The sequence below is a fragment of the Strongyloides ratti genome, assembly GCF_001040885.1.
Source record: "Strongyloides ratti genome assembly S_ratti_ED321, chromosome : 1".
NCBI lineage: Eukaryota > Metazoa > Nematoda > Chromadorea > Rhabditida > Strongyloididae > Strongyloides > Strongyloides ratti.
Window position 1 is genome coordinate 5,068,913 of NC_037307.1, and position 12,817 is coordinate 5,081,729.

Here is a 12,817-nt window from a genome sequence, read left to right on the forward strand (position 1 = left end):
AATAATTGTATGATTGTGTTGATATAATTATTTTGTCGTATGCTTTTAAGCAAACAAATTCAATGAATTATAAAAAAAAAAAAATCTTTGTTATATAAATAAAATGTATATTTCATGATGTGTAACGAAAAGGAAAAAAAAAATAAACTTCCAATTTTGATTAAAATTTCACAAAATATTTTTGGTATTAAAAGTAGTATTGTTTGGCATACCTCTTTCCAATAATATTGTCTTCAATAAAAAGAAAGAAAAATTGTTTATTGAGAGAAAGTAAAAAATATGTAAAACTTATTGTTTATTTTTTTATTTTTATTTTAAAATACTATAAATTAATTATTACTATGGTTTTAAGCTTATTTTTTTTTATATAAAAAAAAATTTTACATTTTAAATGATTTTGATTAAATATAAATATAAAAACAAAAAGTAAAATGATTAAAAATAATAATATAACATGGGAATATTATTAACTATACACATGCATAAAAAAAGAAGATTGAAATATTAGTATTATAAAAAGAAAAAAATCCTAAAATGGAATTAAAAAATTTATTATTGTGTAAAAAAAAAATTAGTAGTAATGTAAATTCATAAAGTGTAGTAAAAAGAAATTATCTAAATAAAAATAAAATGAATATTATCTATTATTAGAATTTCAGATATTTTTTTTTAACCCAAAATATTTAATAAAATTATTTATGTAATTGAAAAAAAAAAAGAAAAAAGAAATATATAAAACTATTATTGAAGATAAAAAGAAAAAAAGAGCGATATATTTTTATTTTTTTTTTACTATTTGTAGTAAAATATTTAGTTTCATATTTATTAGCCGAGAAAAAGTATTTTGACATAAGTTTTTTTTTTTATATTTTTAATGCATCTCAAATTAAGTATTTATAAATTTTGACACAGAAAAAAAGTTTTAACATGCCTATATTTTATCTATTGTTGTCATTCAGATGAAAAAAAAAATGAAATAATCAAATGGTTTTTGTTAAAAAAGAATAAAATATTTTATCAAAAAGAGTTATATAAAATAAATGTAAATACAAGTTAAAGTTAAAACCAATTTTGGCATAGGTAAAATTATATGTTGTGTCATATAGTTATTAATCTTTAATGCATATTAATGTATTTATATATTAAAAACACTTAAAAAATCATATAAACTTTTAAAGTGGCAAAAATATTTAATCTTTATATATATTTAAATATTTTTGATATTATTATTATAATGTTAAAAATTTTTTATTATATTTTTAAAATGCCTTTTTGTCTGTTTTTAATAATATATATAAACTATCATTAAAAATAATGTAAATAAAATTATTTTTCAAGGGACAACTAAAATTTATAATGTTTGTTAAAAGAATATTTCTAGAGTATGTTTGAAATACATTATATATCTTGTTATTTTATTTGTAAGTTTCATGAAATTACATAACTAATTCTTAATTATTTTCCTTTTTCGTTTTATTTATAAATAATTACAATGTTATTGAGAGTTATTTAAAATTTTTATTTCTTCTATGATTAAAGATGTATGTTATAAAAAAAAATATATTTATGAGTAAATATAAAATATGAAATTTATTATTATAATAAAAACCTTTAAAATTACAAAAAAAAATTGTTTTACATAATAAAGCAACGATAAAAAAAAAATAAAATTTTACATAAGCACATCGTTTGAAAGAAAACAGTTGTTCTTTAGTAAAATCTTCCAATATTTTGAAATCTCATTTTTATTTAAAATAATCATTTTGATGATATAAAAGATGTTGTTGAAAATATCTGCAATTGAATATTTTATTTGCCTAAAAAACAAATTATATAGTTTCATTATTTTATTTATTTATATTTAAGATATTAAAAGTATTTAAATTTTTTTTTTTTATTTATTATAAACATAATTAATCTACAATTATTAAGTAAATTGTTTTTCTTATTAAAAGATAATTAACTTCTATTTTTTTTAAAAAAAAAACAACAAACTTTTACCTTTTATAAAAAAATTTTCTAAATATTTTCATAGAATAAATAAATGCTAGGTCAAGTTACAGATACTATTAATTTTCTCAGCTGCGTTTGTAATATTATTAAAAATAAAACAGGTGTTATAAAATAGATAATTATACTTTATTATTACTTTTGTTTATTAGAAAAAATTAATCATGTCAACTGTATAAAAGTTTATTTTTTTTAAATATACTTTTTAATAATGTGTATAATTTTTATCTAATTATTACACTATATATTAAAAAAATATTAATTATGGTTGTCAGTGTGCCCTTCACGAATGGTAGCACCTCAAAGTAAATTGATTAATGCGGCTTTTTAATAATTTTCTATAGAAACATCTATAGTGTCATTTCTATCAGTAAGTTAATTAATAATAAAACACTGTTATTTGATAATTTTAAGATCTTTTTAATAAAAGAGCTTTTTGATAAAAATATTATTTTAATATACCGACAATTAATTATTATTAAAAAGAATAACATATTAATTTATTAATTAAAACATTAAACTTTTTAATGAAAAAAAAACCATAATATAAAATATTGTTTTAAGGTTAATATAAAGTTATATATATGTAAATTTAACAAAATATATAAACTATATTATGCTTAAAATTTTTTTTTTATTATATAAAATTTTTAACTTACCATTATGACATTAGATCATTATATTTCAAATTATGAAAGAAAAGCAAAACGGCATAGTAAAGTAAAAATAATACCTGATCCTGAAATACAATTCATATTAATCTTTAAAATTTAATGAATTATCCTCAATTAAAAGAAATTTAATGGAAGATAAAAAGAGGATTAGATATTGCATGTAATTTAACTTAATCTAGTCTTTTTTTTTAACAACACATGCTTAGTCAGGTGTATATTACCAGGTCATATACATCACATGTTTAAATAAAAAGAGTTAGTATAATAAGTTAATTACAAATGACCGGAACAAATGATTTCTTTCAAAAATTAAAGAATAAAATTTGTTACTTAAGTACCTCAAAAAGCACTTCACACTAGAGTGATTAGCACAATCAAGATGTTGTAAAAGAACATTGAGTAACAATGTTTTCTTTTGAGGGGTAATTTTTTACCGACAATATACTTACCTAATGAAATAATTGAACTACTATTAGATGATTCTTCCTCCTCTGAATATGGGGCTTCTGTTGTGGTTGTTGTTGGTTTCATTTTATTACATTTCCTTGCTTTACATTGCATAAATATTCCCTGTTCAGTAACTCTACATCCATTTGATTGATCAGCCTCCTGGCACATATCACCAAAATTGGGATTTAACATCATTGTTGGTGAACAACACATATTAAAAATTTGACATTGATTATCACCACCAACATTAGCTATCTCTCGACAATTATCAGTAAAATCTCTCTCAGTAAGATAGGAATCAATGACATTTTCAATTTCTCCAGCAAAATTTTCTACAGAATTTTCTATTGCACTCTCAACATCATCTATCGTATTACATTTTGCCAATAAAATGACAATAGATAATGTAACAAGAATTAAAAATTTTTTTATTGAAAACATTTTAATTTAATATAATATTAAGTTTTAATATATATATATTTTTTTTTATTAATTGACCGTTTAAGGAAAAATAAAATAAAAAAAAAAAACTCTCTGAAATATATATAAATTAAAAAAAAATAAATAAATAAAAGAAAATCATGATTAAAAAAAAAAGAAAGTCACGCAATTGTATAAAATAAAAACTAATAAGCATATACTTGGTATATTTTTATTTACAATGTCTTTATCTTAAAAAGTATCAGTACATATAAAATGAGGATAATTGTAGTGATAATATGCTTCAAGTCTTGATAATGTCCATCTTTTAATGAGAAAAGTATAGAATAACAGAAGGGTTGGACAAAATTTTGAAGAGTTTGTTATTACAATTAAATGATCGAGAATTAAAGACATTAAGTGGCAGTAAAGGCGTGGCTGATCAAAAAATATGGTATAATTATAAAAAGGTTTTGAATACAAATAAAGAAAAGGATTAAAAGGATATAAAAATAGGAAAATAAAATTTATTAAAATTAATCTTATATTGATTATTATTTAAAATTTAATTTTTTTTTGTTAAAAAAAAAGTTTTAAATATTTATATATTTTACTTTTTTTTTTAAAAATACAAACTTTATAATATATGAAATATTTTAAACATAACTAATAATAAATACTTGAAAAGTTTTATCAAAATTCATTTTATATATGCATTTTTAAAATTTTGTCAAAAATATTTGATGATAGGTGCAACATAAATTTTAAAATGCCATTGCCATATAATTAATAGTATGTAGTTCTTTTATAAAAATAAACTAAAATATAAAAAGTTTCAAAGTAAAATCTTAAATAAGTGCTACTTTTAAATAATAAAATTTATTTTCAAATTTTATATTAAATAGACAAACTGATTACTACAAATTTCTTAAAAATAATTTGATAACATCTTTCTTTTAAGTATTATTTTAAAAACATTCTTTTTAGAAATAAAACATTTTTAGGACAAGGCTTATTAATACAAATAACATAATACATTGAATTAATATTTGAATTATTTATTTAGTGTGATAATAAATTTGATTATTTTATATTTTAATAATTATTATATTATAAAATTAATGATCAAAAAATATTTTCTTTATATATAAAAAAAAAAAAATATTATTATGTAAATTGTAAAATAATACCTACTATCTCTTTTATTTTTAAGTAAAATATAGTAAGATAATCTTAATTAACTTTAAAATTGAAAAAAGAGATGAAAGATTAAAGAAAATTTTACAATTTTTCTTTATCCACTTTCTATAATATTTATTGAGAATAAAGAAAGTTACACATAAAATAATATTATTTTTAAGAACTAATTAGAAAAAGAAACTAAATTTGAAAAATACAATAAAATATGTTTAAAGATAAAGATGACGAATTACTTTATAAGTCATTGGAATCAAGTTGGCTTTTTATTTTTATTATACAAAATTAAAGGAATATTAACTGAGGAAGCAATTAAAAAGGGACTAAAAGTAGAATAGTAAAAAGTGCAAATTATGGGGCCTTTTGTTGAAAGATACCCTATTTAATTGGAGTAACTATATAGTATGTCATGATATAAACATAACATAAAAGAATAAATGATAAAAAGCAATTATATCAATACTAAAAATGCAATAAGATTATTAAAAAAAAAAGTGTATTTATAATAGATTTCAAACTGTCTTTTAATAAATGTAAAAATTGAAATTAATTTTTGTGTACTTTCAATATATTATCTATTTTATTTATTAAATTTAAAAAATGTTTATTACTATTATAAATAATGTTTGGGTAAAATTAAATAGATTTTTTAAAATAAGTCATAAAATAAATGTCTTATCACAAGAACTTTACCATTACCATAAAATTTTTAAAAATGTATTAACTAAAATAACCAATTTTTCTTATTTCCCTCGTTGCTTTAAAATAAATTATCTCCCAACTATATATAATAACTCCAGGATATTTTGATGGTTAATTATAAATTCACCAATATTTATGTGTGAAGTGCATATAAAATTAAGTAATGAAAATTCTTAATAAATACCATTTTAATATGCTTAAAATGTCATATTTTTTCTTTAAAAGATATAAATATATAATATCATATATATATATATATATATTATAGATAAAATATTATATATAAAATAGAAAAAAAAAATATATAGTTATATACATATATAGTAAGTTTAATGATTAATGATTTACATATGCAGGTGTGGCATATCATATATGCTTTTAAAATAATTTGCTTATGATCCTCAAAATATATAACTAGAAATGTGATACATTTGCCAAACTTGAAGATATTAAAAAAGATTAAACGCATAAAGTTATTTACAAAATATGAAAAGCAAATAGTATTGTAATGAAAATGTAAGTATATATTAAAGTTAAACGTTAATTAAAAGGTGGGCCAAGGTGAGAAAAGCGATGCCGTAAAGAAAAAAAAAGATTATTTTGGCCTTCATAAAATATGGCATCAATAAGAATATTAATAATGAGTTCAAATAATGGCTCATTAAAGTTTATATGATAATGGTAACGGAAGGCAAACAATAGATCTCCTTAAGGATAATATATATACATATATAGTAGTTTACTAAAAAGTATAATATAATACTAAAGTTAATAGTTTTAATAATTTATCTAAAAACTATTAACTTTATATTATAAATAATAAAGAATTATAATATGGATGAGTAAAAATATTTTGAAGCTTAGGTTAATCAGAAGAATACGAAATTGATTTTAATCTAACTTAATCGTTTATAATTCTAAATAAAAAAGATACTATATAAAGTCATATTGAAATAAATGGCAAAATTTGTTAATGTTAAAACAACGTTTCTTTATCACATTTAAATATAAACATTATCTTTTAGAACTTTAAAATAAGCCAGCGATAATGGCAAAATATTTAGATTTCTATTTTTAAAGAATAAAAGAGGATAATATTATAATAGAACAAAAATATAATATTCTTAATATGACAATAAATGAGAAATCCAAACTGTCATTTCCTTCTCAGTAATATAAATTACCCAGTGATAACTTATTTTCACTTTTAAAAAGTATTTTGAGATGGAAAGATTATACATTATGTAAATTATCCCACTATTATATTCAACTTTTTTTTTATATAAATTATAACAATTTTGTAACATTTATTGTCTATAGTAAATTAATCGGAAACCTATTTCCGAAGATCTCAATATATTAAGATAAGTGTCTGAAACCTTATTCCATCTGTCAATTTCAAGTACATTCTACAAACGTTTTTAAACCACTTATCTTTAATAAATTATTTCATAAGATTATTTTACATTTATAAGTTAAAATCAAATATTTTTTTATTATTAAATATATAATAATAATTGTGCCAAAATAACCATCTGGGTACTGATGAAAAAGTTAATGATTCCAAAATAAACTATAATTAATATATTTGTAGATACATAACATTTTTATGATAACATCAAAACTTATAACATTTTATGGGTAATCTAAATTGACATAAGCTTTTTACATTTTCAACTCTAAAAACAACACCTGTCATTTCTTTTTTTCTTTTATTTATGTATAACTACCCATAACTGGTAATGATTTGCCATCTGCTAGACGCTTTAAAAATAATATATAAAGTTTAGTTATGTAATAAAACCCAAAATTAACATTAATCCCATTTAATTAAAATTTAGCTTCTTTATCCAGATGAACAATAAATTGCAAATATATTTCAATATTATCAAAACAATGTAATAATGACAGAAATTTGATACAATTATATTTTTAACAGTAAATCTTCTTTTCAATAAATTTTTGATATTTAACAATATTGACAATCTAATAATTTTAATTTATTTCATTATTATTAAATATTATAAAAATTTCATGTTAATAAAATAATAATTACTTTTAAATGCACTTATATCTTAAACGTTATCAAATATAACAACAATTACATTTTAAATAAATAGTTATATTTATCTTTTAGTGACCAAACAGCTGTATACATAAAAGTAGCAAGGTCTTTCCTAATTTTAAAGTGTCAATTTTACTTAATACCACAAAAATTGATATTAAATCCTTTTTTTTTAATAAAAGATAAAATTTTAAAGTGAAAGATACAGGAGTTTTTGATGACAAATATATTGATGATATTAAATAAGTATAAAAATAATAATATTATAATTTTATAGTCATTGTTTTTCTTTATATATCTTTTGGTGTGTATACCAGAATAAATTATTTATTTCTATTAGTGTTCTTGATTAATAAAAAGTTAGTACCCTTATACATAATAAAGTTGAGTAGGTATTTATTTCTGGAACCGAAAAACTTAAAAGTATATGAGTAAAGAATTTCTGTTGATAGAGCTAGAAGCAATTTTGGAGGTTTGTGAGTCCGGCGAGTTAGTTAGTAAGAAACAATTACAACAGTTGATTAATTCAGTTACTGGTATTGAGAAACTAACGTCGAAGGGAAAGAAGAAACTTGTGGAACAATTGGTTCAAGAAAGTTTGATGAATATTGGTAGTTCAGTGTCTCAAGGGAAGAACAGCCGTGGTTTTAGTAATTTGGATATTGGTTCAGAAGAGGTACTTCTGGAAGAGTCAAATCTTGGGGATTTGTCTAGTGTTACGTTTAGAGAATTGAGATCTAATAGAAATAAGGAATCAGAAGATTCTAGTGGTAGTTTTGGTAGTACTGAGTTGGATAGACGCATGTACAGTAGTAGAGGTAAAATGAGTTTACTTAAGGAGCTTAATAAGTATGATTGCATGGAAGGGACTCCTATATCAGTCCATTTACAGATGCTTGAAGAAGTTTTTATTTTGGAGGATATAGAAGATGATAGAAAGAAGTGTTCTTTCTTGATGTTGACAGTTGACTTGATCTTGAGAAATTATTTGGATGGTTTAAAGAATGATATCAAGTGCGATTGGGAAGAGTTGTCGAATCACTTAAAGGAGAGGTATCCTGGTGATATAAGCGTATTTTCAGCGAAGAGTCGATTGAAAACTGTGAGAATTGATATGTCTGCTAATGGATTTAGAAAATCGGCATTGGAGATGGTTAAATTATATCGTATTGCATATCCTAAGAGAGAAGATGATGAAATTATGGACAAGTTACAAGAATTGTGTGCTTCTTCAATTACAATTTGGAATTTGTTACAGAATTCTCAAGGGAAGGATTTAATGCAAACAATTACTCATATAGAATCCATTCTTGTGAGTGAGAATAAACGTATGAATTTGGTAAAAGGAAGGAATGGTGGAAATAATGGATCAGGTGGATCAAAAGTGGTTTGTTATTTGTGTAAAGAAATGGGACACAAAGCTTTCAATTGTAAGAAAGGTGCAAAGCCTGAGTCGGTAATTAATTGTTTTAAGTGTGGCCAGAAAGGACATTATGCAAATAAATGTACTTCAATGGAATCAAAGGGTTCAACTGGTAATACTATTAATGCTGTTAGTACAGATGGTGCAAATTTGGATGTTAAGAATAAGAAATGTTTGGGTAAGAGAAAAGAAAATAAGTATTCTGATTGTGAGCTAATTAAGTGTGATGTTATGTATGATATGAAGCATAAGTTGAAAGTTATGGTTGATACTGGAAGTGTTATTAATATGATTAGTCCGAGAGCTGTAGAAAGATGTGGTTTAGTACTTCAATCTACAAGTTTCAATATATGTGGAATTGGAGGTCAAAAGTGTTTGAAGGCAGTTACAACTATTGAATTGATGGATGAAACTTTAGAAGTTTATGTTGGGGACATTCCAGTAATGGATGTAGATGTTTTAATAGGAGTAGATGCCGTTTTAAATATAGGGTTTGATAAACTGTATAATTTATCAAGTAGAGTAAAGAAAGTGGAAGAATCGGCGATGATTCTTAATATTAGTGAAGTTGTGGAGAATAGTAGAGTTTTGGAGGTTGATAAGAACATAAGTTCTAAGAATCAGGAGTATTCAAATGATGAAATATTATCAATGTTGATGGATAAAAATCCAGATGTTATGGAAGCAATATCTTTTGGTAAAAATGATATTGGAAAGTTTAAAGAAAATGTTGAAGAATTTGAGATTGATTGGAAGAAGGCAAGTACAGAATTTATACCATATAAATTCCCAGAAAAACTTAGAGATGAAGCTGAAAAATTGATACAGGAATTATTGGAAACGAAGACGATAATTCAAGGTCCAGCAAAGTTGTTACATAATGTCATATGTGTTCGAAAAAGGAATGGAGAATTGAGAGCTTGTGTTGATATGAGATATAGCAATAAGTACATGGATAAATGCCAATTTCCTATACCTCATTTGGAGCAATTTTTATATAAAACAAGAGGATTTAAGTATTATTCAGTTTTAGATTTACCTTCAGCATATCATCAGTTTTACTTGGCCGAGAATCAAAGAAATTTATTGGGGATATTTTTCAGAGGAAAAACGTATGCTTATCAAACACTTCCTCAGGGGTGTAAAAATAGTCCTATGTTTATGCAAATGAAGTTAAGTTCTTTGTTGGATGAGGATATTATTGCGTGGTATTATGATGATGGTATCATATGTTCAAATAATTTTGAAGAACATTTGGAGAAGTTAAGTATAGTGTTAAAGAAAATGGTTAGTGTTGGTCTAAAGATTTCTCATTCGAAATCTATTTTTTGTGCTAAGTCAGTTGATTTTTTGGGAAATCATTTAGCAGAAGGTTTGGTTATTACAGATGGGGCAAAAAGAACTATTAATTCAATTAAAGAACCAAAGACAGTTAGTGATGTTAGAGCTTTATTAGGTAACTTAGGATTTTATTCTAAATATGTTCCAAATTATGCGAAAATTTTATATCCAGTTACACAGTTGCTTAAGAAAGATGTTAGTTTTAATTGGAACACAGATTGTGTTGAAGCTTTAAAGAAAATTAAGAAGTTAGTATGTAGTGATGTGGTTTTATCAAGAATACAATTGAATTTACCTCTAATTATACAATCAGATGCTTGTGAGAGAGGTTATGGAGTTGCAGTTTTTCAGGAAAGTTCAGAAGGAATAAGAAAACCAGTTTTGTTTTGGAGTATGAAACGTCCACATGCAATTAAGTATAGAAATAGTGTTTATTTAGAAGGTCATTCAATAATATGTTTTATTCGAAAACATTATCATTTGTTGTTGGGTATGGAGATTTTGATTGAAACGGATAATAAACCATTATCCCAGGCAATGACAAACCAATCTCTTCATCCACAGTTAAGTGCATGGGCACAGGAACTTTCGTTTTTTCAAATTGTATGGAAGTATATTCCTAAAAGGGAGAATGATATAGCAGATATATTAAGCCGCGTTGAGAAAAGTAATGAACCTACCTTAGAACCGAATGAAGTTGAATCATTGTCATTGATTCAAGGGGGGGTGAGTATGTTAGAAAGAGTTGATGATGAAGTTGGTTTAGAAGTAGATGGAAAGAATGCTAGTGAACTTCATGGTTATGAAAGTTTGAATGTTATTTTGGAGAGAAATATGAAAGATGAACTAAATGTTATGAATAGTTCAAATGATGTGTTTAAAGAAGGAAAGAATTCAAAGTTTTTGTTGAATGAAAATGAAGAGATGAAATTATTGGGTAATAGAAATGGGTTTGTTGGGTCAATAACAGCAATTGAGTTAAAAGAACAACAACGTAAATGGGTTGACAAACATAAACCTAATAATTTGGTAAAGAGAAAGAATAGTGATTATTGGGGAATCATTGATAAAGAAGGAAAATGGATTCCATTGTTAACTGAAGAGTTAATAGATAGAGAGGCAAGACTTCTACATAGTTTTGGTCATTTTAATTGGAAGAAGATAGCAGAAATAATAAAACATCGTGCCTATCATCCGAATCTGTTTAAAGTAGTGGAAATGGCTGTGAAAAATTGTGAAGTTTGTCAGAAGTGTAATGTTAAGTGTAAGAAGATAATTAAAACTAATTGGTGTAGCTATATGTTACCAAGAGAGAATTATTCGGCAGATATTATGGGTCCGCGTGAAGGAAAGTATATAATTCATATTATTGATGCAGCTACGTCATTTTGGATGTGTGCAATTATATCAAATTGTGATGGTGAAAGAATTATGATGGAAGTATTGAAACTATGTTGGAGATATGGGTTTCCAAGTACATGGAGAACCGATAATGCACCATATTGGAATTTAACTTCGAAGAAGTTAAAGGAATGCAATTGTGAAGTTCAGACAAGTAATGCGTATCATCATGAGGGGAATACGTTGGCAGAGAATGCAATTGGGAATTTGCAACATATTATGAGGAAGTTATTAACTGAACAAATCAAAAATGTTCAATCAATTCCGTTACCGTTGGAAGAAATTGTAGAATGGTCTGTTATATTCCATAATGGAGTTGGAATTGAAGGAGAAAGTCCAAGTGAATTGTTTTTGGGACATAAGTTAAGAATACCTTCAATCTTTGAGGAGCACTCATTGAATGAAGTGGGAACAGATATGTCTAGAGATGTAGAACTTCTTAGATTGGAATGTTTAAGTAAGAGAAGTTCTAAGAATATGTTAAATAAGATAGACCGGGAAAGTAAATTGTCTTCAAAGAATGGTAATATGGAGAGAGTTACACAATTGAGTGAAAATTATAAAAATATGAATAATAATGGTAGTTATTTGGATGAATTGAGTGGTGAGAAAGAAATTGTTAGAGAGACAGTTGAACGTGGGACATCGCCAATGTTGGAGAATAATAAAGATTCAAATGAATTCTTTAAAGTAGGAGATCAAGTCTTGGCTTCAGCTAATTGGAAGAAGCTTCAAGCTAAATGGGAAGGTCCTTATTTGATTCAGGAGATTAATGGATCAACAGCTATACTAACTCGACCATTAATTAGGGGTAAACGTGGCAGACCACCTAAAACAGTTGTTTCAAGAAATTTGGTTCAATTAAAGAAGTTTCAAGAGGGAGACATGTTTTGAGAGGGGGTGAGTGAAAGATACAGGAGTTTTTGATGACAAATATATTGATGATATTAAATAAGTATAAAAATAATAATATTATAATTTTATAGTCATTGTTTTTCTTTATATATCTTTTGGTGTGTATACCAGAATAAATTATTTATTTCTATTAGTGTTCTTGATTAATAAAAAGTTAGTACCCTTATACATAATAAAGTTGAGTAGGTATTTATTTCTGGAACCGAAAAACTTAAAAGT

The 12,817-nt window shown here is 23.9% G+C and overlaps 2 protein-coding genes across 2 annotated transcripts; one reads left to right on the top strand and one right to left on the bottom strand.

Annotated features, from left to right (window-relative positions):
- Window positions 1–2,699: 2,699 nt before the first annotated feature.
- On the bottom strand, window positions 2,700–3,575 carry SRAE_1000163700 (Hypothetical protein; the record flags this gene model as incomplete). The annotated part of the gene is made up of 2 exons (XM_024648617.1): window positions 2,700–2,749; window positions 3,134–3,575. The coding sequence occupies 2 exons, from the start codon at window positions 3,573–3,575 to the stop codon at window positions 2,700–2,702; spliced, it is 492 nt and encodes a 163-aa protein (XP_024502577.1).
- Window positions 3,576–7,945: 4,370 nt separating this feature from the next.
- On the top strand, window positions 7,946–12,577 carry SRAE_1000163800 (Reverse transcriptase domain and Integrase, catalytic core domain and Zinc finger, CCHC-type domain and Ribonuclease H-like domain and Aspartic peptidase domain-containing protein; the record flags this gene model as incomplete). The annotated part of the gene is made up of 1 exon (XM_024648618.1): window positions 7,946–12,577. One exon carries the CDS (start codon window positions 7,946–7,948, stop codon window positions 12,575–12,577), a length of 4,632 nt encoding a protein of 1,543 aa, XP_024502578.1.
- Between the last annotated feature and the right edge of the window lie 240 nt (window positions 12,578–12,817).